The 27,293-nt window shown below is 56.5% G+C and overlaps 3 protein-coding genes across 7 annotated transcripts; 1 reads left to right on the top strand and 2 right to left on the bottom strand.

Moving 5' to 3' along the window:
- Positions 1–3: 3 nt before the first annotated feature.
- LOC138806563 (ATP-dependent RNA helicase DDX54-like) lies at positions 4–12,632 on the bottom strand. Its single transcript, XM_069991984.1, has 20 exons — positions 12,427–12,632; positions 9,226–9,355; positions 8,191–8,261; positions 7,895–8,083; positions 7,726–7,775; positions 7,244–7,285; positions 7,066–7,161; positions 6,358–6,479; positions 6,208–6,269; positions 5,984–6,115; positions 4,821–5,031; positions 4,180–4,314; positions 3,771–4,001; positions 3,609–3,682; positions 3,021–3,212; positions 2,414–2,556; positions 2,226–2,339; positions 1,809–1,913; positions 1,458–1,570; positions 4–477 (listed from the first exon to the last, which is right to left on the bottom strand). The coding sequence occupies exons 1-20, from the start codon at positions 12,598–12,600 to the stop codon at positions 251–253; spliced, it is 2,613 nt and encodes an 870-aa protein (XP_069848085.1). The 5' UTR covers positions 12,601–12,632; the 3' UTR covers positions 4–250.
- A 116-nt stretch (positions 12,633–12,748) lies between these two features.
- On the top strand, positions 12,749–16,449 carry LOC138806562 (RBPJ-interacting and tubulin-associated protein 1-like). Of its 2 annotated transcripts, none has more exons than XM_069991982.1 (3): positions 12,749–13,206; positions 13,763–14,115; positions 15,632–16,449. In XM_069991982.1, exons 2-3 carry the CDS (start codon positions 13,850–13,852, stop codon positions 16,080–16,082), a joined length of 717 nt encoding a protein of 238 aa, XP_069848083.1. In that variant the 5' UTR covers positions 12,749–13,206; positions 13,763–13,849; the 3' UTR covers positions 16,083–16,449. The 2 variants fall into 2 exon arrangements, with proteins under 2 accessions (XP_069848083.1, XP_069848084.1); XM_069991983.1 differs by having other exon boundaries at positions 13,648–14,115.
- A 1,505-nt stretch (positions 16,450–17,954) lies between these two features.
- Positions 17,955–27,202, bottom strand: LOC138806560 (dynein regulatory complex protein 10-like). 4 transcript variants are annotated; one of them, XM_069991979.1, is made up of 5 exons: positions 27,028–27,202; positions 21,859–22,652; positions 20,578–20,811; positions 20,003–20,074; positions 17,955–18,408 (listed from the first exon to the last, which is right to left on the bottom strand). In XM_069991979.1, the coding sequence occupies exons 2-5, from the start codon at positions 22,579–22,581 to the stop codon at positions 18,082–18,084; spliced, it is 1,356 nt and encodes a 451-aa protein (XP_069848080.1). In that variant the 5' UTR covers positions 22,582–22,652; positions 27,028–27,202; the 3' UTR covers positions 17,955–18,081. The 4 variants fall into 4 exon arrangements, with proteins under 4 accessions (XP_069848080.1, XP_069848079.1, XP_069848082.1 ...); XM_069991978.1 differs by lacking the exon at positions 27,028–27,202 and adding an exon at positions 26,937–26,996; XM_069991981.1 differs by lacking the exon at positions 27,028–27,202 and adding an exon at positions 26,937–26,996 and having other exon boundaries at positions 20,761–20,811.
- Positions 27,203–27,293: the final 91 nt, after the last annotated feature.

Below are 27,293 nucleotides of genomic sequence, written 5' to 3'. Positions count from 1 at the left end.
AGAGGCACTCAATAAAGCTTTATTCCATTAAAACCCCTTAGGGTGCAGACCCATGTGGCCACAAGCCTTAAGTCTAGAACATACTCAGGTCTCGACCCGCGGCTTTGCTGGAGAACTCTATACACCTCAAGACCTGCCCAACGTGTCCACCCTGGTTGAGGCAGCTGCTGTGTTCTGGGCCAGGCACCACTGGTTTTCTTGGCTGCCTACTTCTGCAGCCATCATGAGAAACTCCTGGATCGCCAGTCCCTCACATCCTCTTCCTCATCTTGCCCTTCTTGGTCGGGGCACCCCGGCCGAAGGCTCCCTGCCGCAGCTCCTGGGCCCGGCGGCGGTTGCGGGCGGACAGCTGCTTGAGGCCCCCGCGCTGCAGGAAGCGCATCTTCTGGGCCCGGCGCCGCTGCTTCAGGATCTGCTGCTTGGTCCTGAGCTCGGAGCGCACGCGGCTGCCAGGGCCGCCGGGGGGCTGAGATGCACCTGTCAGGATGGAGAATGGGGCTCAGACTTTGGGGTGACTCCTGTCTCCTCCAGAAGCCCCCATGCCCCCTCCTAAGTGAGCCAGGAAAGAATTAGTGTGAGTGAAGGGGAGAGGATGTGATAGGAACAGGTGCAGCCCTGGATCACTCACAACCTGAGGACCCAGCCAGCCCCCAGCACCTCGGGGGTGTGCAGCAAGCCACCCAGGACATGGAGAGGCCCCCCCTGGGGGGGAGGGGAAGCCCAGTGACCCAGCCTCTCCCACCTCGAGTGAGCCCCTTGGAGGGGGGGGGGGCAAGGCCCTTCCTCTCATCACATGCAAGGCCATGAGCCAATGGCCTTGGTCCCTCACTGGGGGGGGGGAGGGGAAGCTCCACATAGCCCGCTTCGATCCCACCTCGGCCTGCTGAGAGGCTGGGCCATCACCTGTGGTCACCTGGGCCAAGCCTAGGTGACACCTGCCAGCCCACAATGCCAGGGAAAAATCCTCCCCAACTTCCTCCTTAAACCAACTGCCTTGGCTGCTGGCTTTTGTAGCCAGGTTCCCTGCCTGCCACGTGGCTGGGCCCCTCCCCTGCCCCTGGGGACGGGGCCACACACAGTGCACACGTAGGTGCAGTGCAGTGTGGCAGGTGGAAAAGCCAGACCCTAACCTTGAGGCCCCACCTCTAGGTGTGGGGACTTAATGCAGCGAATGTGTTCAACCCCAAGTCACCAGTTCCCCCACGGTGTCACCTGGGCCTGAGAGCTACTCCACCAGTGCCTGTGGGGCAGGACAAGCCCACGGGTGGGGGGGGGGGGGAGGGGTGTGAGGAGGGCGGCTGTGTGTGTCACTTTACCTTAAGGTTCTAAGCAGAAAGGGTGTGTGGGGGAGGGCTCAGGCCCTGACACTCCCTCACTTTCCACCCACCTCTGGGGCTATCTGCAGCCCCTGTACCTCAGTTTCTCCTCATCTACCTGCACTCCACATTGGGGCTCACCTTGGCTACGCCCTCTCCTCCCACCTCTTCGTGCTGGGCCTCGCTGGTCAGAGGTCCCCTCTTCCTCCGAGTCCCGGTCATCAATTTTCTGTTTCTGTTTCCACTTCTGGTAGCTGGGGGGCCAGGCTAAGGAAGTTCCAGGGACACCCCTACCCGAGCTCCTCGGGGATACAGACCCACCTATAGGAGCTGAGATGCTGGACACCGCCCACCAGCTCCCCTAGAGGAAGATGCTTGATCCCGCCCACCAGCCCCTCCTCTACACACACCCCCAACCTATAAGAGCTGCAGCTGAATCCACCTGACCCTGCCTACCACCCCTCCTCTCCCTGGCCCTGCACCTAAGGATACAGGTCCCGCTTGTAGGAGCTGCTGATGAACCGGCCACTCTCTGTCTTGATCTTCTTCTTATCTTCCTGTCCCGACTGCCCCACGAACCGCTTCTTCTTCCGGTCCCTGCAGGAGAGGGAGTGGGCTGAGAACACGCTTCCCTCTGGAGGCGGTTTCTTTGCCTGGCTCTTGTATGGGGCTGGGGAAGGCTCAGGCCTGCTCCCTTTCCCTCCCACCTCCCTCTGGTAGCCCAGGTCTCCAGTGGGAGTTAGGGGCAGGGGCTGGTCCTCCTGGCCAGGCTACTCTGAGCAACGCTGGTCACAGGCCCGCCTGGAGAGACCAGTGAGCAAACAGGAGGTGCCTGGGAGTGCGCAGGGCCTCTGGCCCTAGGGAAAGCGGGCCTTACTTGCTCACTTGCACGCTCACTAGCACACTCACCACTTGAGCTGCTGCCGGCCTCTGCTCAGATTCTGTGCCTCATCCCCCATGAGGTCCAGGACAGCGCCGGCCACCTGCTGCTCAAACGCGCCCCCAGCCCCTCCGACGCTCAGGCTGGAGGGCGGGGAGAGAAGGGTTAACGGGGGCTCGGCAATCTCGCTTGCCCCGCGGGGGCCCCAGCCACTCACCCCCGCTCGCTGTCGAAGTCTCTGGGTCGGTAGGGGACATAGAAGTCCTGGTCCTGCTGTCTCCTCTCCTCCCTCCGCCTCTTGGCTCCTCTGCTGGGGCCTGCAGTCTGCCGCTTCTTGCCCACGACCTCTGAGAAGATGGCCTGCAAATGGGGGGCCGGGGTCATGCCTGCAGCTGGGGCGTCTGCCCAGCCTCCCTGTGCCCGCTGGCCCAGGCAGAGCCGATGGGGGGAGGAGGGGCTTCCAGGAACTTTTGAAGCCTGGGTTTCTATGCATTAGCTGGGCACCTGCGCGGCCCTGCCGGAGGGACAGCATGAGACCCAAGCTCCATTAGGAGCACTGCCCCCCATCCAGGACATTTCAGAGGTGAATTCTGAGCGCAGGTGTATGGTGCTGGCGCCCTGCTCGGTCTGAACCTGGCCCCTGGGGCTTCCGGCTGGGCGGTGGACGCGCGCCACGCCCCTAAATGCACACGGAGGCCGAAGCTCCGCTTCCACACACAGCGGCTGGGAGATGGGAATTACTGCCCAGAGCCCTGCATGTGGCCTGCCGGGCTTCCCCCAGCCCCGGGGGATCGGGCCGCGCGGCGGTGGTGGGCGGCAGCAACCTCCACACTCTCCCCTGCATCCTCCTCTTCCTTCTCGGGCTGCTCCTCCTTTGGGGCCGGGCCAGCTGGACCTTCCCGCCGTTCCTGCCGGCCCTGCTGGAAGTTGGCGATGGCTTTGCAGTCCTTCTGCCGCTTGGCGCGCATCACCTGACAACTCAGGTCCCGGCTGGAGGCGTTGATCTCAAAGATGGTCTGAGTGGAGGAGACCCAATTCTGTTAGCCAACCCCACTGCCCACCTGCCCGCGTCCTTCTGGCCCCCAATCCCGTTAGCCAACCCCCCCCTTGCCCCCCCCCAGCCGACTGCACCCTCCTGGGCATCCCTCCCGATCTCATCTGCTGTTGGTTTTCTGCATTTCACCATTACAGGGTGCAGACAGCCCACAGCCCCTGGGGGGGTCTCTGCCTACCGCTGGGACCTGCTGTGCACTTCAGGGACAGACTCTCCAGGACAGATTGGTCTCTGGAGACACCCACAGAGAGCTGACTGGCGGTGAGCTCAGAGGGAAGCCCCCCCCCCCCCCCCCCGCAGGGTCACTCTAGGCTCTGGAGTGGACTCCAGAACTGCAGGTGTGCAGCACGGGACTCACCGTCCGGGCACGGTACTTCTTAATGCTGTCCACGAGCCTCAGCCGCTCCAGCTCCCCATCCTCGAAGCGCGAGCCTGGAGGGGAGAGGGGGGGACGGGTTGGGCTGGGATGTCGGGGCCTGCCTGTCTTCCCAACAGCACTCCCACTCCACGTCGGACTCACTGAAGAGGGGGTGCAGGCCCAGCCCTGCCAGGTCCAGTTCCTTGGCCCTCTTGATGGACTCGGGCGAGGGCGCGGGCCGCGAGCGCAGGTACTGCTGCTGCGCGTTCTCCGCCACGCGGCCCAGGCCCCGCAGCTCCAGCGACGCCTCCAACGCGCTCCGCAGGCCGCCGTCCTCGTCATCCACCACGCTCTGCGGTACCCGGCCCAGCACGCCGTCCGTGCTGACAGCACCTGCCCGCCACGGGCCACAGTGAGGGACCTTCTGTGGCCTGTGGTCCTGTCTCCCCCGCGTTGCCTCCCCACCTCGAGTCCCAGGATCACAGCTTTGAAATCATCATGGAAGAAATCGGTGCTTACAGAGCACCAGTGGCTGCGCTCTCCTCGCCCCGGCCCCGCCTGGCTTGCTCACCCGTGGCCTCCTCTTGTGGCCGTGCGAGGTTGAGGGCGCGGCCCAGGAACAGGTGCAGGTCCAGAAGATAGGGGACCTCATCGGGGGCCACCAGGGAGTAGGCCGTACCGCTTCGGCCAGCCCGGGCCACACGGCCTGTGGGAGGAGATGGTTCCACGTCAGCGAGAGAAAGCAACCGCAGGCTGGGGGTGCGGCTCAGCAGCTGGGTGCCTGCCTGACCCACCCAAGCCTTGGGTTCAATTCTCAGCACCACCAAAAATGAACAAGGACCCCCAACTCCTACAGGACTGGCCCAGGCCAACTGCAGGATGTGTATGCCAGGCCAAGCCTGGGCCCGCCCTGAGCTGCTGTCCCCACTTGGGAACAGTCCACCATGGCCACTGGGCCACTAGGAGCCAACATGGCTCTGGGAGGTAAGCCGTGGCTCAGTGGCAGGGCGCTTGCCTCCTACAGACCAGGCCCTGGTGCTGAGAGAACGAAGTGCTGGCTAGATGGCACTGTCACCATGTCCCATAGTAGGGCAGACAGAAGAGGCACAGGTCTGGGGAATGAGAGAGGGAGAGGCCCTCCTGAGTGTCCTGTCCTCCCTGGACCCTTCCTTGGGCCTCAGTTTCCGTGTGCGTGCGTAGCCAGGGCCTTACCCACGCGGTGCAGGAAGAGCTTGCTCTTGGCGGGAAAGCTGTAGTTGATGACGTTGTCTAGGAGTGGGATGTCCAGGCCGCGGGCGGCCAGGTCGGTCACGATGAGGGCCGAACACTTGCCGTGCGTGAACTTGGCGAGGTTGATCTTGCGGGCCGTCTGGTCCAGGGCGCTGTAGATGTGGGTGCAGCTCACCCGCTGGGCCGTCAGCAGCTGTGTGGAACCAGAGGCAGGGGGGAGCTGAGAGGCGGCAGCTGGGGGCCTGGCACCCTTGGCTGGATTCCCAGCTCCGCAGGGCTCTCTGAGCACCAAAGGAGACGGCATGGGCAGAGGGCTTGGGCCCTCAGAGAAGTGGCGAATACCAGCCTGTCCTGAGGCTGTCACTAGCCATCTGTGATCTTGGGGAAGTTACCAAACTTGCCCATGGCTAATTCCTCCTTGGCGGCAAGGGGAGACGCTTCGCCCAACTGCATCTGGGTGCCAGGGGCCACAGGGGTTAATGCACCCACGAGAGCATGGAGGAAGTGTTAACTGCTCTCTGCACCTGATGGTTTCTACGCTCCTGCTGCTGCCTGGGGACAGAGGCCTCGCTACACATGAACAAAAAGAAGCCCAGGAAACTATGGGGCCCACATGTGCGCAGAGGGCCATGGAGCAGAGGCTTACATGGCACGCACCATGCTAAGGGCGCTCTAGACAGCTCACTGCGGGCAGATAAAACCTCCTTTACTGCCCAATTCTGGGGCTGGAACGCAGGGCCTAGATACCGCCCCTCAGCTTCTTTCCTCAAGGTTGTCAGTCTACCACTTCAACCACAGCTTTACTTCCAGGTTATTCGGTGGTTAGATATTAAGAGTCTCACAGACTTTGCTGCCTGGTTGGCTTCAAATCGTGATCCTCAGATCGTAGTCTCCTGAGTAGCTAAGATTATAGGCATGAGCCACAGGTACCCAGCTACACCTCAGTTTTTAACTGTCTTGTGATGTCAGGGCGCCTTTTCCAATTTCCCCGGTAAAAAGCCTCACTGCTATCTGTGCTGGTGCTGCCCCCTGCTGGCCTCCCCTGGAAATGCACGCAAGCGCCAGATGACAGCACCAAAGCCAGGCAGGGCCTTCCCAACACAGTCCAGGCCCCCTTGCCCCCTGCGCCCCGCCCCCCTGCTCACCTCAGTCAGGTACTCAGCATGGTGCTTCGTGGCCACAAACACCACTGTCTGGTCTTGGGGCCGCACCACGTTGCGGAGCAGATAGAGTAGCACGGCGGCTTTGGTGTCCTCGCGTACCAGGAAGAAGGAGGTCTGTGGGGAAGAGAGAGGCCAGGAGGTGGGCTCGAGGGGTCCTGGCTGTGAACCTGACCTCCCCCTGGGGAGGGCGCTGGGTCCTGACTCACCTTCAGCTGCTCGTTGAGCTTGGCATCCACGTCCAGGCGGATGAGCACGGGCTCCGTGAGGCCTGTGGTGGGAGGCAGAGGCCGCAGAGGAGTTATGGAGGGACAGGACCCCGCCCCACCCCAACTCCAGTGCCACCCCAGCTTGCTCACCGGCCCGGGCAAACTCCACCAGCATCTTGGGCAATGTGGCGGAGAAGAGCACCGTCTGGTGGCCCCCAGGGAGGCGGCTGATGATCTCCTGAAGCTGCTCGGCAAAGCCCATCTCAAAGAGCCTGGGAAGGGGTGGAGTGCGGAGGGCAGGAGGGTCAGGAAAGGTCTGAAGCACCCTGGGCCGCACAGTCTCTGCCACGTGTACAGCCTGGCGCCGTTATCACAGCCAAGCTGCACACGGCCCCAGCAGGTCCCGGCAGCCATGACCTGGTGTCCTGTCCATCTCTTCCAAATTCCCTAACTACACCAGTGCAGCCAAGGTCTGTGCAGGCACAGGCGGGGTCCTTGCTGCAGCCCTGGGGGCTCCTATGTTCTCTCCACCTTGTGTATGAGGCAGCCAGGCCCCCAGACCCCAATGAGTTCACGGAAAAGGGGTGGGGCCAGCCCTGGATCCTATCTTGCCTGGATCTGGAGCCCATGCTCCCCCAAGTTTGTGTTTAGTGTCTTTGAAACCACAGGCTAATTGTTTTTATTATTCTTCAGTCCTTATTAAACAACATGAAACCCCGTGGTACCCCAGGATCAGCTCCCACCCCAGCCCACATCTGGAGATCGGGTGCAGCCACCAGAGTGCCTCTGGGCAAAACCCTCTTCAGCTCTCCAGATCCGGTGTCAACTCTGACAGGGCTCAGGAGACCCAGGCCTCACCTGTCGGCTTCATCAAAAACCACATACTCCACGCTCTGTAACTTCAGGTTCATCTCAACGGCCACGTGTACCAACCGGCCCGGTGTAGCAATGATTCTGGAAGGGAGTATGTAGGCCAGGTCACCCTGGGCTGGGGCCACTGGGCATGTGGGAAGGGAGCCCAAATGCACAAACTCACATGTCAGGATTTTCGTGCAGGGCGGCAAATTGATCTTCCATTCTGGGGAGGAGAAGGGGAGTCACCTTGACAGCACAGATGTCCCCTTCATGTAACCAAATGTCCCTGTGTGTGCCCACATACCAAGTCCAAGAGCAGAACCCAGGCTTGGCTGAGACACTGTCCTGACCAGAGATGAACTACCTGGCTCCCTTGGTTGCAAGCAACAAAGCTGCTTTTCCCCACAGTGCCACCTAGCAGCTGACCCTGGAATTGCCACACACAGGTTCCCTGATTCCTACCAGCCTAAAACCTTTTGGGAGTATCCATGATCTTTTGGGATGTCTGTAGGAGCCAGGAGCCAGTGCCATGCCAGGCTGGGCTGTCTCCACACTCCTCACCCCCCTCCCTGGCTGGCTGTAAAAACACGCAGAGGTTCTCTGTTACTAAGACCATGGAAGTGCTTGTAGAGCGACAGCAGCATGGGGTTAGGGGACCCTTACTTGTCCCCGCCCAGGATCAAGGCCGTCTTGAGGCCGGTGAACTTGCCCAGCTGTGGAGAAAGGGAGAGAGAGGCACTGGGGGAGGGGGAGGCTGGCTGCGGCGGTCTGCCCACAGCTCCTAGCCGGCCCCAGCTGTACCCCCAGGTATACGCCCAGCACCCCAACATACCTCCTTAGTGAACTTCATAGTCTGCAGCGCCAGCTCCCGGGTAGGTGAGAGGATTAAGGCCCGGGCCCCGGTCTGGGCGCTGTGGGCCTTGAGCCGCTCAAACATGGGGAGGAGAAAGCAGGCGGTCTTGCCGCTGCCCGTCCGTGCCATTGCCACCACGTCCTTCCCGTCCAGGATCACCGGGATGGTCTGCAGGACACCGGTGGGGGTGCTGTCAGGGTCTGCCCAGATCCCCGGGCCCTCCCAGCCTCTCCTTTTCCCCTGCCCCAGCCCTCTGGGCCCTCCCAGTCCCTCACCTTTCGCTGGATGGGTGTGGGCACCTTGTAGCCCTTCTTCATGACGCCCTTGAACACGGGGTAGCTCAAGCCTGGGACACAAGGCGTCACAGGAAATGTTACACGATGAAAGAAAGACCGTATAGTCAATGAACAATGAGAAGAACAGATAGAGACAGGGCAGAAACTACAAGATTAAATAAGATGGTGGGGGTTTACACAGGGTGGGGCTCGGACCTTCTTTGGATTCTGACTGGGACATTCTTCCTCACCTGTTGCTTTGGGACAGAGTCACCTGTTTGTCTTGCATTCTCCCAATATCCTCCCCAGTGCTGGGCTTATATTCAGGCACCACCGTGCCTCCCCCTCCTCTTCTTTAAGGTTGAATTCACCTTGTTGCTTTAATACTCTGGTGGGCAGAGCTCATCAGTTTCCTAATTCCTCACGTTCTCAATCCCTGCTCCAGCAGCTGCTGCTGTGTTTAGAGCAGTTTCCTTTCCTGCTAGCAGGTGTTCTGGCCTTCTCCTTCCTCCTCTGAAAAACTGTATTGCCAGGTAGTAAGCCCTCCTTGTCTCTGCTTCCATTTGTTCTCCTGGCCTCAGGCCTGTGACTTGCCCCCAAACACACTAGAAGGTCTCGACTGATTAGAGACCAAACTTATACCACAATGCTGAGCCCAGGGCAGACATCCTTAATCAAGTGCAGAGAACATAATAACCTCCCGATGTTGCTGTCCAAATCCCAGAACAAGTCGGGTGCCGGTGGCTGAGATCTGAGGATCACGGTTCAAAGCAAGCCCGGGTGGGAAAGTTCGTGAGACTCTTATCTCCAATAAACCACTAGAAAACCAGAAGTGGTGCTGTGGCTCAAGCGGTAGAGTGCTGGCCTTGAGCTGAAGAGCTGAGGGACAGCACCCAAGCCCAGAGTTCAAGCCCCACGACCGACAAAACAAAAACAAAAACAACAAATCCCAGAACAGACATTAGTAACCAAGTGCAGAGGTCAGGATGACCTCCTGTTGCCCCAAAGCCCTAGAGGCCCAGCTCCCTTACCCACCCATGGACTGGAAGCCTCCAGACTTCTTCTTCTTCTTGTTCTGGGCTCGCACCATCTCCCGGGTGTCGGGCTCCACGTCTGAGGTACACTCGGAAGTGGGGAAGGCAGGCAGTGCTCTGTCAGGGCCATACTGGAAGTGAAGGACAGAGAAGACACCAACATTGAGCACCTTTGGGGAGGGGTCTGTCCTCTTGTCCTCCTGTCTCTCCAAGGGATCACACAGCTTCTCTGTCAACAGCTTCCTGGACTGGGCTGGGCTGGGGCCGAGGTGCAGAGTGGGCTCTTCAAATAGACAGCAGGCTCAGGATCCCAACTTTGCCGGGTTCAAGCTGCAAGGCCTCAGGTAAGAGCCTGGGCCCCCCACAGGCCTCTGCTCCAAGAGTTCAGGACTCAGAAAGCAGCCTCTCCCTCTAGCCTTTGGTTCTGAGTTCTGCAAACATGATCCTTGAGCCCAGCTCAAGGTGCGCTGGCAGACTCTATAGCTAAGCATTTCATTTCACTTCATTGTATCTACGCGGACTTTCCACTCTCCTTTCCACCTTTTGACTTTTCTGTTCCTTTCCCATTTTGGACTCTAATTTGCTTCACTATTTCAACCGTCTCCTCCAAGATTCTAATCTTTTTCTATATAAAAACTGCTATCAAGAGAAAAAAATGCTAGCCACAAACAGCTATAAAGTGAGATTTATATACAAGTAAATGTCAGATATTTACTAGTGATAGCCAAATGCAAGTACTGGTTACCAGCACTAAATAAGTAAATAGATATAAAACAAAAACATCTCCTGGGGCTGGAGGAACAGCACTCAGCAGAGTGTATGCTTGGTGCTGCATGCAAGGCTTGGGTTCAATCCACAGCAGCCTCCCCCAAAAAATCTGTGTTTAGGTATGGTGCTTTTTTCTGTAGAATTCTAGAATAACCAAAAACTTCTTCCTATGTTCATCCTTCTTGAGCTGCACTAGATACATAAAATGTTGAACATCCTGAAAAGTTCAGTTTATACTTTTTATTTTTCTTTACCTGTCCTGGGGCTTGAACTCTGGGCCTGGGCGCTGTCCCTGAGCCTCTTTTGTTTGCAGGCTAGCACTCTACCACTTGAGCCACAGAGCCACTTCTGGCTTTTTCTGAGTAGTTTATTGGAGATAAGAGTTTCATGGGCTTTCTTTCTAGGCTAACTTCAAATCATGATCCTCAGATCTCAGCCTCCTGAGTAGCTAGGATTATAGGCATGACCCATGGGCACCCAGCCCGACTTATACTTCTTATGCTAGATGTTTTTGAGGCAGATGGCATATTCTGCTACGAAGCCAGGCTGGCTTTGGACTTGTGACCCCCCTGTTTCACTGAGTGCTGGGATTACAGGGATGAGCTGCCACGCCTGGCTTCGTTTATAACCCAATCTGAGATGGCAGGATTTCCCATGTAAGATAATGACTGACAGGCAAAAGTTGTGAATTCAACTTGTATAAACCTTTTCTTCTTTCACACAGACTGTCTCTGCTTTTCTGCTGGCTACTGCCAGGATGTAAGAGGCAAGGCGCAGTTACATACACGGTATACCCTAGCATCTGAAATCATCCCGGCTCAGTCCTGGTGTTGGCAGATGAGAAAGCCACTCTCCACCATCACTTGCTCAGATGGTAGGTCTGAACTGCCAGGAAGGGAAAGGCCAGGGGAGGGGGCACAGAGATCAGTTCTATTTGTGGGCAGATACTCGGAAGCACATGGCTTGGGATATGGGAGGACCAGGTCTCAAATACTGCATCCAAGAACTAAGGCTGCAGGGACCAACAGCCTGGAAGCGCTGGGGAACCTCCAGCCTGCCTTTCAATGGTGAACACACCCTTAAAACCAAAGCTTAGGGGGTGGCCCAAGCCTGTTATCCTAGCTACCCACGAGGCTGAGATCTGAGGACTGTGGGTTGAAGCCAGCCCAGGAAGGAAAGTCCATGAGACTTTTGTTTTGTTTCTGCTGGTCCTGGGGCTTGAATGCTCTAGGCTAGCACTCTACCACTTGGACCACAGCGCCACTTGCGGCTTTTTCGAGTAATTCACTATTGGAGATAATAGTCTCACAGGGACTTTTCTGCCCGGCCTGGCTTAGAACCATGATCTCAGATCTCAGCCTCCTGAGCAGCTAGGATTACAGGCGTGAGCCTCCTCTGCCCAGCTACCATGAGACTCTTATCTCCAAAGAACCACCAAAAAGCTGGAAGTGGAGCTGTGGCTCAAATGGGAGAGCATCAGCTGTGAGATAAAAAGCCAAGGGACAGCTTTTAGGCCCTGAGTTCAAGCACACACAAGAAAGAAAGAAAGAAAGAAAGAAAGGCAGAAACCAAGCAAGCAAGTAAGCAAGCTTAGCGACTGCTTCCCATCTCACAGCCAGTGCTGTGAGATTTATACCTCTCCTATGAAAGCTCCTTCCTGCCTACCCTAAGCTCTTCATCATCCCCAAGCACTGCATCCCTACTGAGGGGCAGGGCACTGGAGAGGGCGGCTGAGGAGGGAAGTCTCCTTGGCTTCCTGCCTTGAGGTGCCCTGTCTTCACATAATGCTCACCTACTCATCTCTAGACTTGGTCTTTCTGTTCCAGGGCCTGAGCTGCAGCCCTTCTGCCAACTTGATGCCTCCAGTTTCCTCCCATTTGCATACAGTCGGCACTCCATAGTGGAAATGGCACTGGCTGTCCCACTGTGAGGTCTTGGGTAAGTTTCTTAAACCACCCCCAGGACTCAGTTTCCCTTCTGCTAATGGGGGTAACAGAATTACGCAGGCCACAGAGTTTTTCTAAGAACCACATGATAAACTTGTACAGGTGGAGACCTAGCAGACAGTCAACATTTTCAGGCTTGTTGTTAAACTTCCAGGGGGTGGGTGGGGGTAAGGGGGTACGCTGGCCTCAAACTCCAACTCTCAACACAGCCTCAAACTCTCAAAAGTCAGACCTGTCGCATCCGCACTTTTCATTGGCTGGCTGGTAACCGGGCTCCGCCCCCTGGGCGAAGACAGCCAATGAGGGCGCGTGGACAAAACTGACAGAAGAGCCGCTGGCCGAGCGCCCCAACCCCGGACCCGGGAGGGCTGGGCCTCGAGACACGTGCGCGGGCGGCGAGCCGGGACCCCGCCCCGGACCCGCGGGCCCCGCGCGCCTCCCCCGGGGAGCCTGAGGCCCCGCCGCGCGTCCGGGCCCCGCGCGCCTACCTTTCGCGCCCGGGCGTCATCCTCCGCCTGGATCTCGAACTCGCCGTCCTCCGAGTCGCTGCGGCTGGTTTGGAAGGCCGCGCCCCGGCGCTTCCGGAGCCCTTTCTTCTTCCTCTTGGGAGCCATGGCCGCTCGCGACCGCGGTCCGGCCGCTGTGCGCTCGCCGGCCGCCATGCGGGGAAAGGGAGGCTTCCAAACCCGGAAGTGGGCGGGGCATCGGGACGTACCATCTGCGCACGCGCGCGCGGGGCGGGGGGGGGCGGGGAGCGCCGGACGTCAGCGCCAGGTTTCTCCCCCGCCGGGCGCGCGGATGGTCCCGGCGGCGCCTGGCTGCGCGGCGGGGACGCGGGTCGCTCGCGCCCGGGCTGCGCTGCCCGCCTGCGGGAGGGGGGGTGCCGCGAGCGTGGCCGGGACCCCCTGCGCTGCCGGGGCCGCCCGATCTCCTCCCGGGCTTTCGGGGCCGCGGATTAGGACCTCGGCTGCACCCCCACCTGGGCCCCGCCGGGAGATCCGAGGGCGCGCCCGAGGTTGCATCCGACGCCCCCCAAGCCAGGATGCGCAGGTAGGAAAGCAGCCCGAGCGCGCGGGGACCCCGCGCTGACTTGGGTGCGGGCAGCAGGGCGCGCTCCCCTCCCCGCCATGCCCTCCGAGAGGCCCGACCTGCGATCCTGCCCTCGGAAGCTTCGGATCGGTGATCTGCAGGACGCAGGGACTCCCAGCTCCGTCCCGGGCTGCTGAGAGGATCCAAGGAGACGATGCGGCTAAAGCTCTCTCCCCGAGGTACACGTGGGACCCCCCCACCCCGTGTGTAGACCGACGTAGGGTTGGGGCAGCGGGGAAGGAAGAGAGACTGGCTGCCTCTCCCTCCCACCATAATTAGTTTGATTTCTGGTTGGTGTTCAGAAGGATATGTGTGGAGGCTGGGGCCGTGTGTGTGCCTCCGGCCTGTCATCCTAGCTTCTCAGGAGGCTGAGATCTGAGCTTCGCAGTTGGAAGCTACCCGCGGGCAATGAAGTCCGTGAGGAGTGGAGCTGTGTGGCTCAAGTGGTAGAGCACCAGCCTTGAGCGCAAAGCAGACGGGACAGAGCCCAGCCCCCTCAGTTCAAGCCCCAAGGCCTGGCACCAACATACTTATGTATAAGTACAGGCTGGCTGCTAGAAGTTTGTGTTTGTTTATTCACTGTATATTTAGCCCTGGCACCCCTTTTCCCATCATGACAGCTCCAAGGTCCTCAAACATTCCCAGGAGTCTGCAGGGCCAGCTTCCCTTTGAGAAGACGTAGATTCCTTCACCCTAGCACTGCTGTGGTCTGAGCCAACCTGACCCCTGTCACAGGGAGCCCTGGAGACGGGACCTGGAAGGCAGAGTGCACCTGCTGGCACCGGGGACCCCTGGCATTGTGAAGACGCTCGTGGCGCTGGCATGCAGACCCTCCACCTTCAGCACCGATGCCCAGGCTACCGGGCAAAGGCCAGAGAGTCCTACGTGGATGAGACGTTGTTTGGCAGCCCTGCAGGCACCCGGCCTGCCCCACCAGACTTTGATCCACCCTGGGTGCAGAAGAAGAACAGAAGTAGAGGAAGTAGCACAGGAGTCTCACAGGCATCTGCAGCCCCGGGGTGCAGTGAGGCTACCCCCTGCAGGGGCAGCACCCCAACACTCACACCAAGGAAGAAGAACAAATACAGGTAACAGCGGGGACCGGCACTCCTGTTCTCTGTAGCCACTGGGTTCCTGTTACAGCCTGTTCTTTGCCTGCTGTGTGACCTTGGGCAAACACCTTGACCTCTCTGAGCTGCAGCTGCTTTGTAGAAAACAAGGCCAATGATCCCCTTAACCCAGGCAGCATTGTGGAGAGATTAAATGTAGTGTTTGGCACAGTAACCCGATACTTAAAGAAGGTTTCAGTAAATGTTGGTGGTAGCTGGGTGTGGTGATTTACTTCTGTAACCCCAGCTACTCAGAGATTGTGGAGGAAGAATCTAATGAGTTCAAGACACACTCCCTCCCCACCCCATAAAGTTAACTGAATTAGACCCCTCTCAATATAAAAAGGGTGTGGTGATGTGGCCCAAGGGTAAGCATGGTTGATGGGCATGAGGCCTTGGGTTTAATTCCCAGTACCACGGAGTGTTGGTGGTTGTGAGGTTGTGAACTGCATGTCCAGACGTTATAGATGAGGACTCAGGTGCTCTTCTGTGTCAGTCTTTGTTGTGGTTGTTGTTAGTGGTGGTGGTGTTGCTTGTGGGGCTTGAACTCTGGGCCTGGGCACTGTCCCTCAGTTGTTCAGCTCAAGGCTAGCGCTCCACCACTTGAGCCACAGTGCCACATCCGGTTTTCTGGTGGTTCATTGGAGAAAAGAATCTCTCTCTTGCCTGCGATCCTCAGCTCTCAGCCTCCTGAGTAGGTAGGATGACAGGCATGAGCCACCAGCAACCCGCCCTGGGTCATCCTTTGTGCTGGGATTACAGGTGTGCATCACCGTGCTTGGCTTGGTGTCTCTTCTTTTTAGAAATCTTTTAAAAAATTGTTATTACAAAGGTAATATAAAAGGGGTTATAGTTATATAAACCAGGTAAAGAGTACATTCCTTTTTTGGACCATGTTACCCCTTCCCTCCCTTTCCCCCAGTTTTTCCCTCCTGTCCCCATCCACAAATTGTACAATTCATTGCCAACAGAGTGTCTAGTGAGTACTGCTGTTGCATTTGTTTACCCTTTGTCCCTCCATTTCTGTGGCCCCCCCCAGTGTCTCTTCCTACGTGTACCAGTTCTATTAGATTAGAGCCCCCTTCTTATGACTTAGTTTAATTTACTTCCTTGAAGGCCTTGGGTCCAAGTATGGTCAGATGGTGTCAGAATGTCTGCATGGGGGAGGGGGGTACATTCAATCCATGGCATAAAAAACAGGACCCAGTTCCCGTGTCAGGTGTCCAGTGACTGCCGGGCAGGACAGGCCTGTAGCCTGCAAGCCAGGCTGAGAATGTGATTGCCAGTGCTGACTGACCTGTCTGCTGTCCACAGAGGGGGAGGAAGGAGAGAGGGGGAGGGGGAGGGGCAATAGCTGCCCCTGTGCGCCCCTGGAATTCTCCCCTGGATGCTCGCTGCTAGAGAGAAGTTAGGCAGCAAAACCCTCGGGGGCTGTGGCTCTTGAGGGCTTTAGGGGTCCTTCGCCCCAGTCACCGTGGTGCTCTTCCCCTGCCAGGCTCGTCCGTCACACCCCGACCTTCTGTGATGAGTCCTTGTTCGGCCCCCCGCCTGGGGGTGTGCGCTGTGAGGCCTCCCGGATGGCCAAAGGGGACCCTGCCAAGCTCCACGCCCTCTTCTGGACACCACCAGCTACGCCCAGGAGCGGCCATTCACCCCGCCCCAGGAACACCCCACTGAGAGCCGTTCACCCGGCCAGCACCTCCAAGACGGAGCTGGGTGTGGCCGCTGACTCCCAGAAGTCGTCCCTGGATGGGTTTTCTGTCACCCACCTCAACCGCCCCAGCACCCTCCAGACCAATGGGCCTCTGGACCCCAGGCCTTCCACCGCGGGGCTGGCCTGCGGGCGCCCCCCGCTCTCTCCCCGGACTCGCTCTGCCAGTATCTCAGTGCCAGCTGCCCCCCAGCCACGGGCGGCTACCCCGAAACCAAAGCCCCCTTGGAGGTGAAGTAGGTCTTATCACAGAGCTTAGCTGGGCTCCTCCGGGAGACTAGTATCTCCCGGGGACCCCTGTGGGAAGGGGGATTTGGATCTGAGGTTTCTGTCCGGCCCCATTCCCTAACAGTGCCAAGTTTGTCTTGGGCCCCTCCCTCCCCATCCAACCAGTCAGTGCCAAAGGTTTGCCTTTGGCCCCTCCCACCCTCCAAGCCAGCCTCCAGTGGGGACTTCCTTTCCTGGAGTCTGGGGGCCTGAGGAGTTATCCTAGGCTCTGAGGGCCCAGAAGGCAGAAGGGCCTCTGGGTAAAGAGGAGCAGGTGTTGTTCATTGTAACTTCATGTATTTATTTCTGGATATTAAACGTACCAGTAGGGCTGAGAGTGTGGCTCAGTGGTAAGAGTGCTTGCCTAGCATGCAGGAAGCCCTGGATTCCATTCCTCAGTACCACATACACAGAAAAGTCTGGAAGTGGCACTGTGGCTCAAGTGGTAGAGAGCTAGCCTTGAGCAAAAGCAGCTCAGGGATGGTGTCCAGGCTCTGAGTTCTAGCCCCAGGACTGGCCAAAAAAATCCAAAACCGTACTAGTAGCTCATTAAAACCTTGAGTGTTACTGTTTTTTTCCTCCCTTGAGGTGATTTAATGAGGCTGCGTAGGGCAGTGGCTGGAGAGAGGGTTACGGGACTGTGGAGGCGGGCCTCAAGCAGTGCTGGGGTCACTGAACAGCAAGGGCCGCTAGCCCGTCGGCGTGCTGGCCTTCCTGAGCCCGGGCCTGTTCGGCTCTCTCTGTGAATCTACACTTCCCGCCTTACAGAGTGGTCAGGGCTTGGTGCGGGGAGGGAGGGCAGCCAGTGAGTGACAGGTGTGTGAGTGCTTGGGTGCATGGTTCTACTCTGAACTGCCACAGGACCCTGGGTGGGTCAAAGAGACCCAGGTTATGCATGGATCCAGGCTATGAAAAAGAAATTACAGCATTCGTTCAGACAAGTAGACTCAGAATCCGAATCCCAGCATCCTGCCTCTGTGTGTGTGTGTGTGTGTGTGTGTGTGTGTGTGTGTGTGTGTGTGTGTGTGTGTGTGTGTGTGTGTGTGTGTGTGTGTGTGTGTGTGTGTGTGTGTGTGTGTGTGTGTGTGTGTACAGGGGAGGAGAGCAGGGGGTGTTGACTCTCCTCAAAGCAAACCAGGGAGCTCATTAGAAAAGCCACATCAGCCAGGCCTGGGTGGCACACCTGTAATCCCAGCAACTCAGGAGGCTGAGATCTGAAGGTCAAAGTTTGAAGTCAGCGAAGGGAAGGGAAGTCTGTGAGACTCTTAACTCCAAGTAACCACCAAAAAGTCAGAAGTAGAGTTGTGGCTCAAGGAGTAGAGCACTGACTATGAGTGAAAAAGCCAAGCAAGAGCACAGGACCCTGGGGTCAAGCCCCAATATTGACCCATGTACACACACACACACACACACGTATTGACCCATGTACACACACACACACACACACACACACACACACACACACACACACACAGAAAGACACAGGCCTAGGATATCTGGGTGATGAGATCTTTCCAGAAAAGGCAGCCAGGTTTGCCTCTAAGTGATAGCTCTCAGTTTGGTAAATGCTAGCGATTAATGATGAAGAAATAGTTCAGCCACCTGGGCACCACCAGCTGCCGGCCTGCGAGCTCTCAGTGAGCTGTGTGTGTGTGTGGGGGGGGGGACTGGGGAGGCTGTGGCCAGGGCCCGCTGAGCACACACTCACTATGCGGGGTGGCCATGCCTGGCTGGGCCTGGCCGGGATGGAGGCACTGGGACGGGTCTCCTTCCTACTGAAATCCAGCCATGGATTCGCGCCCTCCGCATGCCGCACGGGAGGCAGGCGCACAGACAGCCCTGTAGAGAAGTTTATTTGTCGGGGTACAGAAATGACTTCAAACGTGCTTCAAATTCCAAACGCTGACAAAACCAGCTGTGTCTGGCCGGCGCGGAGCTCTGGGGAACCTGGCCGCTGGGAGCGGGGCTCATTTCTTGCCTTTGCCCTTGCCCTTGCCCTTGCCACCGCCCTTGCCCGCACCGCCTTTGCCCGCACCGCCTTTGCCCTTGCCCCGTTTCTTCTTGGACATGAGCATGGAGCGGACCAGGTAGCCCTTCCACACGGCCTGGATGACCGTGGCGGCCTTCACCATCCGCACCATCTCCCGCTCCGCCTCCATCCTCTTCTTGGAGGTGATCTCCCGCTCTGCCCGGATCTGGGAGAACTCCTCCACCAGCACATCGTGCCTCTGCTGCAGCTCGGCCAGCTGCTGCTTCTCCTCCTTGTGGATGCTGTCCAGCTCCTCGATCTCCTCCTGCGGGGAGGAAGGGCGGGATGGGGCCACCATGGCCCCCAGCTTAAGGGATGGCCCTGTTCTTGATTTAGGACCCAGCCCAGTGAGTGTCAGGAACAAGGGAGGAATGCGGCCTGGGAGTTGGCTGGCTTCATTGCAAACCCCAGCTCTGCTGGGGTGATACCACCTTTCAGATCTCCCATTCTCCCTCATCTGAGTAGAGATTCTTGCCAGTCTAAGTGCATCTGGGATCAGATAACCAGATGACCTTGTTTTCTACAGGCTGTGTGTGAAATGTGTGTGTCATCCCCCGCCCCCCCAGTAGGCTTGGCCAGCTACCAGTTGGTGTCATGGTTGAGAGGAGACTGGACCTCCAGAGCCCCAACTGGGATCAAGGGTAGACTGTTGAGGGGACTGACTGGAGGAAGGAGGCTCCCAGGGAGCCATGGCTGTGAGGGACACATCTTATCCTCTGTCCCTGCCCCTCCCTCTCTGCTCTCTGGCTGCCATCGGGTGAACAGCTTTGCTCTAGCATGCGTGCACAGCCTGGCCTCCTGAGAGATCAGAGCAGGGAGAACAGGAGACTGACTAGAACCCTCCAAATCCTTAAGCCCAAATAAATCAATGTTCCCTTCCTTTCCAGGTGTTTGCCTCAGGTTTTGTGACAGTCGCAGAAATCCAGCACAAACCCGATTGGCACACAGTAGGGCACACAGCAGGGCCACGGGACGGCGACTGACATGGAAGCAGGCAGGTTCACAGAGACCCAGAGCAGGCAGATCTTTTGGGTGACTGATTCCAGAGTGCTTCCTTTGGTCTAACTACATTTCTCCCCCTGTAACTCATGCCTCCTTCCCTCCCTGCCTCCCCTTCCCTCCACTACTGTTCCCCAATATTCCCCAAGCATTTGCGCAGAGCTGGGAGGACAAGATCCCTGGGTCCAGGACCTCACTGGCCTGCATTCAGGGGTTGTTTGGAGGTGCTGGGGATGAACCCCAGGACCCCCTGCACACCAGCCTCACAAGCTTCGATGAGACTTGAGAAATAAGAGTACCACACGCCCCCCCCCCCGCCAGCCAGCGTGAGGGGTGACCTGCCTTCCTCTGGGCAGCACGTCTGACCCCCATGCTCCCCAGGTTGGGACCAGGGCCACACAGGGGTTGTCTCTGAGGTGGGTGGGGACCCTGGGGGGCTCCCACCCCCTGAGTGCTCCCCACAGACCCTATTCTGGGTACACACAGTTCCCAGACAGGTGTTATGGCCTAGAGTCCCCCCGGCTCAGAGGCCAGCTCCGGGGGTCAGATCCCTGGAGTGAGGGTCCCAGGCTGGACAGGCTGGACCTGTCTTTGGCACCTGTGCCAGGGGCTGGGTAACGCTGGCCAAGTCTCTCAAGGAGGGGGCCTGCTCCCCCCTCCTGCCTCCCAGCCATGCAGACAGGACACCGGATGGAGATGAGAGCAGCCCTTCTCCCAGAGGCCCCGCCCTGCTCCAGGCTCATCCCTGCAGCTGGGGGGGAGGGGGAGGGGGGCGTCCAGGGGTCTGTGGGGATCTTAGACCTTACCGCCAGTTCTCCAGGACCCTGGGGAAAGTACCAAAAAGAAACAAGATTCGATACCTGCTTCTCACCCATCTCAGAATCGTATTTCTGGATCCAGTTCTCAATTTCCGTCTCTACTTTGTATTTTTTCTAAAAAATCCAAAACAACAACAAAAAAGCAGTCGTTAGAGAGGTGCTATGCGTGGGGGCAGGTCTGTTGATCCCTGCCCCCCACGGAGCTTCACAGTTCCCACTTTACAAGGTGAGGGGACCATGGCAGGCTGCCATGTTTCCCCAACATCACAGAGCTGTAGGTGGGCAAAGCCTGTGCTTTGGCTCCAGAACATTCCAGGCAGCGGGACCAGCAGGTACAAAGGTCCTGGGGTAGGAGTGGACTCGTGGCATTTGCGGAACAGAAGTTGAGCCACTGTGGCTAGAACGGCAGTGGCAGTTCACTGAGCTCCGTTTGTCCCAGCTTTCCATCGGGAGTCTCACTCCATTCCTGTCCCCGTCATGTGATCATTGTTTGTAGCCGAGATACGGCATGCTGCAGGGCTGGAGGCGTCCAGGCCCCACGGTCCGGTCCGCTACCCAGTTCTTGGGCCTGGGTGCTTCCCTCCCCCCTCCCAGGGGCTCCCTGCTCCCCACTCCACCTTCCTCAGCGCCTGCTCTGCCTCCCAGTTCTCCATGGTCAAGTTGTGGAACTGGGATCGCAGCAGCAGCACCTCCTGCTGGACCTTGGCCAGTCTGGCCTGCCCTGCCCGGAAATCTATCTTCTGCTGCTTCTCCGCCTCCTGCTTCGTGCGGAGCAGCGTGTTCTCCGAGAACCTGAGCACCTGGTGGAGGTGGTTCTTCAGTTCCTGGATCACGAAGTTCTCCTTTTCCACCTGGGCCAGAGGGACGAAGACTCCATTAATACGCACCTGCCCGCAGGGCACTGGGGCTGACGCCAGTCTTCCCAGCTACTCGGGAGGCTGAGATCTGAGGATTGTGGTTCCAAGCCAGCCAGGGAAGGAAAGTCTGTGGGACTGTCATCTCCAATGAACCCCCAGAAAACCACATGTGGAGCTGTGGCTCAAAGTGGTAGAGCGCTAACCTTGAGCGCAAAAAGCTCAGGGACAGCGCCCAGGTCCTGAGATGATGGCAGCCCAACACGGCAGCCCAGCCTTTCTGTGACGGAGGAACCCCCATCCACTCTGGCTAAGCCAGTTTATTTCTGGTGTCTGTTACATCAGAGAAAAAGGTTAAAAAGTATAACGCACAGGATGTGTCCAAAACCTGGCTAGGACCAGGTTAGGGAAGGGAGTGTGTGCGTGTGTGCATGCATGTGTGTATGTGAGTGTGTGTGTGAGTGTGTGCCAGGACTAGGGCTTGAACTCGGGGTCTTCCACTCTTGCTTGGCTTTTACATTCAAGGCTAGTGCTCTACTGTGGCTTTTTAGTGGTTGATTGGAGATAAGCGTTCCTTAGACTTTCCTGCCTGGGCTGGCTTCAAATCGTGATCCTCAGATCTCAGCTTCCCGAGTAGCTAGGATTCCAGGCCTGAGCCACGGTGCCCAGTCCAGATTAGAGGTTGTACTGTCATTTCCCTTGTTTATGGTGATTCTGGGCTTTGAATGCTGGGTCTCACGTCTGCTAGGCAGGTACAGGTTTGGCCCTTTTTGCTTTAGTTTACTTTTTAGATAGTCTCTCACTTTTTCCCAGGAATCCCTTGGGCCTAGATCTTCCCACCTCTGCCTCCCATGTAGCCTAGCTTACAGGAGTGATCTACCTTGCCCAGCCAACTGAGTTTTTTTTTAACACTTAGCTTCTATACTGCAATCTCCGTGAGGCTAGCAGCCTATAGGCCTTTCAAGACCTGCCTCCAATGTTAAGTGTTCCAAACAGGCTTGGTGTGGCTCCTTCCTGAGTGTGAGCAGCGCTAGAGAGTAGTACCTCCATGTCTCTGTTCTTCATTCTCTCGGCCAGTTCGTTTTCCAGAGAATTGATGAGCTCTTGGTTCCGGTTGTTCCTCCGGGTGATGTCGTACAGGAACTGGGCCCTCTCCTTCACCTCCATGGGGCTGGTGAGAAGCTTCTCGAAGAGGAAGCCCCGCATCTCCACCAGGCTCTGGAGGAAGCACTGGGCCTCTGCACTCCGGCCCGGTGCCCGCTCCTGCAGGAGCTTGGCCGACGAGGGGTTGCTGAGCAGGCATCTCAGGACGTTTCTCGTGGTCTCCTGGACCTGCTGTATGATCATCGGGATACTGGTCTTAAACATGTCCATGGTGTGGGAGTCGTGGTACCACCTTTCCTGCTGGCCATTCTCTTCCTCCGTCTGCCTCTCTTTCTCCTGCAGGAAGCTGACCATTTGCAGGAGGGCCTGGCAGAAGTCCAGGTGATCTTTCACGACATTCATGATCTCCGGCGGCAGCGCCCCCTCCAGGGCCTGGGGCTGCTCCTCCATGTAGGACAGCAAGCTGATCAGCTCCACCTTGTAGATGGTCTCGTCGAGCACCGACATGATGCGCTTAGTCTCGATGGTGGTGAGCTTGGTCTTGGATGGGACCAGAGGCCCCAGTGGGTGAGCCGGCTTCAGAGGCTCCTCTGTCTTCAGCCGAATTCTGCTGATGTCCCAGCCTTCGTAGAGCGGGGTCACGCCGAATACGCCCAGGGCCATCCCACCGGCAGCCTGCTTCACAAGGTGGTGGCGACTGGCTGGGTCTCAGGCTCTTAGGGTCTCTGGCAGCCCTGCAAAGGAAGCAGTGGCACTTTAAGAGACGTGGTGGTATCCGCTGTGGCTAGGGTGGCCATGGCGGCCATGCCGTAGGGGAGGACCTCTCAGCAAAGGCGGGCTTCAGCTCGGTGGCAGCATCTGGGGTCCCAAGCCAGCAGGATGGGGGTGTGTGAGGAGGGGAGACAGAGGGTCTTAGTTGCTTGTGTCAGGCAGGGGTCACGTCACATCCTGAAAAGTGATAGAAAAGTGGCGGAGAACCAGGCATCGGTGGCTCACGCCTGTCATCCTAGCCACTCAGGAGGAGGATGGCAGTTCAACGTGCCAGTCCGGGCAGGAAAGTCTGTGAGACTCTTAACTCCCATGATCCACCAAGGAACCGCAGGTGGAGCTGTGGCTCAAGGGGGAGAGCACTCGCCTTGAGAGAAAGAGCTGAGGGACAGCGTCCAGGCGCTGAGGTCAAGCCCCAGGATGGACAAAAAGAAAAGAAAAATGGAAGGTGGAGGAGAGGCAACTGTGAGAAGGCGAAGCCCTGTCTAGCAGAAAGCCACTGGCCAGGAGGAAGTGGTGAGCTCAGGCCTCAGGTCAAGGTGGAGCTCAAACCCCAGCCATTAGCTCCCAGAGAAGAGCTGCCCCAGTAGAAGCTGGGAAAACAGGGACTTCTTCTTCCTCTCTTCCCACCACCCATGCCTCCTGCTGGCCAGCCTACCAGGAAACCGCAGGACAGTGACCCTGGGCCAGGCACCTGCAGGGAGCAGATATCCAACGCACGGCAAATAATAGAGCAAAGAGCCAGACACTAGAACAGCATGCCGTCACTTTGTGTATGTGTGTACGCATGCGCGTGTGTTCTGGTACTGGGGATTGAACTCAGGGTCTGGGCACTGTCCCTGAGTTTTTGTGCTCAAAGCTAGCACTCTATCACTTGAGCCACCTCTCTACTTCCAGCTTTTGTTGGTGATACGAGTCTCACAGGCTTCCTATCTGGGCTGGCTTCAAACCTCAACCCTCAGGTCTCAGCCTCGAGTAGCTAGGATTATGACAAGGGTCAGCCTGGCTCCTGGAGTTCTTAAGCATGTTTATACACGAAGCTAACATTAGGGGGAGCTGAATGAAGGGGATATAGGGACTCTGCTGTCTGCAGATACTTCTATAAATCTACCAAATTAAAAACAACTTGTTTAAGGATTTTCTGGAAAGCCCAATAATTTATATCTCTGCACTCCTACCACATCAAACTACATGTAGAAGCCTTTAAAACAAATTGTGCCTGTTTTAGGGCTTGAACTCAGGACCAGAGCACTCACTGTGCCTTAGCTTTTTCGGCTCAAGGCTGATGCTCTACCACTTTGAGCTACAACTCAACTTACAGCAGGTTGCTGGTCAATGGGAGGCAAGAGTCTCTGGGACTGGCTCAGCCAGTCAGGTTCTGTTGCTAGCAATAGAACCTTAGCTGTGTAACCACCACAGGCAACTCACAACACACCATCAGAGGGGCCTTCAGGAAATAATCGTTGAAATCCCCAGGAATAAATGGTGAAAGGGGGAGGGAATCAAATAAATACCCAATGTGACTAAGAACAAGGAAGACAAGACAAGCAGGCCAGACCAGATGCTAAGGCAGGTCCTTAACTAGGCCAGAGGACCCCAAATCAGCCTCCTGAGGCTGAGGGGATCTGGGGAAGGAGGCCAAGAAGGGCATTATTTGATGCTGCTTTCACCCCCTCCCAATTCCTGCTCCCCAATTGATGGCCGAGTCCCTTGGAGGCTTTTCCTGACAATAAAGTTTGCTGGACAGCCACAGAGCTTCCCCAGCCTCTCAGAGGATGAAGGATCTTTGCCCCCCAGGCTGTGGGAAAGAACGTGAACAAAGTATTTAATGGATGAGCTTCTCCCCGTTGTCCCCTCAAAGCTCTCAGGCATAAATCAAAACGCCGGAATCTTTCCCAGATCGAGGCTGGAAATGCAACAATGTAAAAAAAAAAATGCTTCCAATTTGCTTTCAGCCAAATTACCTCTTTTTGCTTTAAAGGGCAAACTTGTTTTCTTTGATTATGATGACGACTATCGGTTCCTGACAGCTCATTTGCCTGAAGATGTAAAAGTGTGGGGGTGGGGGTTGGGGGGGGAGGGGGGTGGAAAGGGGGGAAAGGAGGTGACTAAGATTTGGGGGTGGGGAATGCATTTGACCATGCTGACCAAAATCACACTGTCTTTTCCTTGAATTCTTGATTGTCTCGTGTCCTTTTGAATGCTGCCAACCTTAATATTTAATTCATTTCCAACTTCAGCCTCTCCTTTTAAAACTCCTGCCCCCGAGAGCAAGGCAAGATTGTTAATAGATGGCGAAGTTTAATTGGATCTTCCCTTATTTGTCATTAATTCTGCTGATGAACTTTATAAATGGAAATATATCTTTATCATGCAAATTACACCTCAGCTTCATTCAAATAGATCTGTTGGATATTTTATTACTTTTGCTCTCAGAACATTTTGAAGAAAAAAAAAGATGAGCTAAATGAAATATAATTTTTTCTTCTTGAAGAGAGAGAAAAAAAGAGAAGAACCCCAGTGCCCAGATATGTGGGGAAGTGAGAGGGAATTAATAACGGAGTGGCTGGACACTGTCATCCTAGCTACCCAGGAGGCTGAGATCTGAGGATCATGGTTGGAAGCCAGCCTGGATAAGAAAATCCGTGAAACTTTTATTTCCAATTAACCAGTAAAAAGCCAGAGGTAGAGCTGTGGATGGAGTGTCAGAGCACCAGCCTTGAGTCAAAAATCTAAGGGAGAGGGGCTGGGAAGGTGGCTCAGTGGTAGAGCGCTTGCCTTGCATGCCTGAGGCCTTGGGTTCCATTCCTCAGCACCACATAAGCAAAAAGAAAAAAGCCGGAAGTGGCGCTGTGGCTCAAGTGGTAGAGCGCTAGCCTTGAGCTGAAGAGCTGAGGGACAGCGCCCAGGCCCAGAGTTCAGGCCCCACGACCGGACCCAAAAAAAAAAAAAAAAAAAATCTAAGGGAGGGTGCAAGGCTCTGAGTTAAAAAAAAATTAATTGCACTCATGTACGAATATGGTGTAAGAAATCTGGCTATTAATCAATAGGTGTGGGAGGGGAAGGAAGCGAGAGAGCAAGAATGGAGGGGTCTTCTGATTAAAACAGAATACATGCCTGTGTGAAATACCATGGTGAAACCTTTTGGAACAATTAATATACACTAAAAAATGAATGACAGGAGAGTAAGACCAACTCTGTGGTTGGGTGGTCCAGAGGGAAGAGGATTCAGTCAGTGAGTAGAGTAGGATTCCAGTACTAGGCCAGCCAGGGCAGGAAATTCCATGAGACTCTCTCTCCACAGAAGAAGTTTAGTGTTGGGGTAAGGCCCTGTGATTCCAACTAGGATAGGAAAACTGAGATGGGTCCAGCCAGTTCCTGTGCAAGAAGTGAGACTCTATTTAGAATAATCAGAATAACAACATCATCAACAGAAGCCTAGTGGTGTTGCTCAGTGCTAGAGTGCCTTTCTGGCAAGCATGAGTTCAAACACTAAAAATAAAATATACAAATAAAGAGAATGTTCATGTTGGGCACCAGTGGTCTCTACCTAAGAAATAAACTAAAGCAAAAAAGGCTGTGGAGTGGGGAGGTGGGGAAGAGGGGAGGGGAGAGACAGGTGTGTGTGGGTAGCTCAAATAGCGCACCAACCTTGAGTTCAAACGCTATTAATGTAAATTATCATGATGATGATGATGATGGCTGGTGGCTCACGACTATAATCCTAGCTACTCAGAAGGCTGAGATCTGAGGATCCCAGTTCAAAGCCAGCCCGAGCACGAAAGTCTGAGAGACTCTTATCTCCCAGGAAAGTCTGTGAGACTCTTATCTCCAATAAACTACCAGAAGTGGAGCTGTGGGTCAAGTGGTAGAGCACTAGCCTTGAGTGAAAAAGCTCAGGGACAGCACCGAGGCTTACTACTATTACTACTACTAATAATAATATGAGATAAACATCTTATAGTCAATTTAAGATGCAGTCCATAGCATGCTATCCCACAGTCCTTGCGTGGATAGCTGGGGGGGGGTGTAAAACCGCCCTTTCACCCCCACTTCTACGTTTACCTGCGCTGCCACAGGAGGGGTACCATGCCCGTTAGGGGACCCAGCAGGTGGACCACAGTAGGACAGGGCCAAAGGAGGATGGCTTTTGGTGCTGGCGGGCCCTGAGCCGGGGGGGGGCAGAGTCGGGGTGCTGGTTGCTCACCCACATTTCCCTCAGCCTCAACCCTTCCCACCTGGTTACTCACCCAAGTTCCTCTACCCACACTAATCCCTGTGGTCTCGGCGTTGCTAAGTTACCCGCCAAGTCCGGAAGGCGGGACTCAGTGTTTGACTGACCTTCCGTTCCACCATTCACTTTCTCGTTCCGCTCTCGTGGCACCACCTCCTGCGATTAGGCCAATCAGAACCACGGTCTGGCTCACGTTTCACCAATGAAAAGCCTCGGGGCTCTGTCTGGGTTAGGCTGAACAAGTGAGGCGGGGAAATTGGGAGGAAGGGGGGGAAAGGGGTGGAGCTTCCTGGTCCCGCCCCCTCCCAGGGAGGCGGGCAATGAGTCCTGCATCTGCAGTGGGCGAGATTGGGGAAGGACGGGAAGATTGACC

Source organism: Dipodomys merriami, unplaced genomic scaffold (genome assembly GCF_024711535.1).
Source record: "Dipodomys merriami isolate MVZ:Mamm:240054 unplaced genomic scaffold, mDipMer1.0.p SCAF_400, whole genome shotgun sequence".
Taxonomy (NCBI): domain Eukaryota; kingdom Metazoa; phylum Chordata; class Mammalia; order Rodentia; family Heteromyidae; genus Dipodomys; species Dipodomys merriami.
Note: the sequence above shows the minus strand (reverse complement) of the source record. Positions and strands in the feature narration are given on the sequence as shown.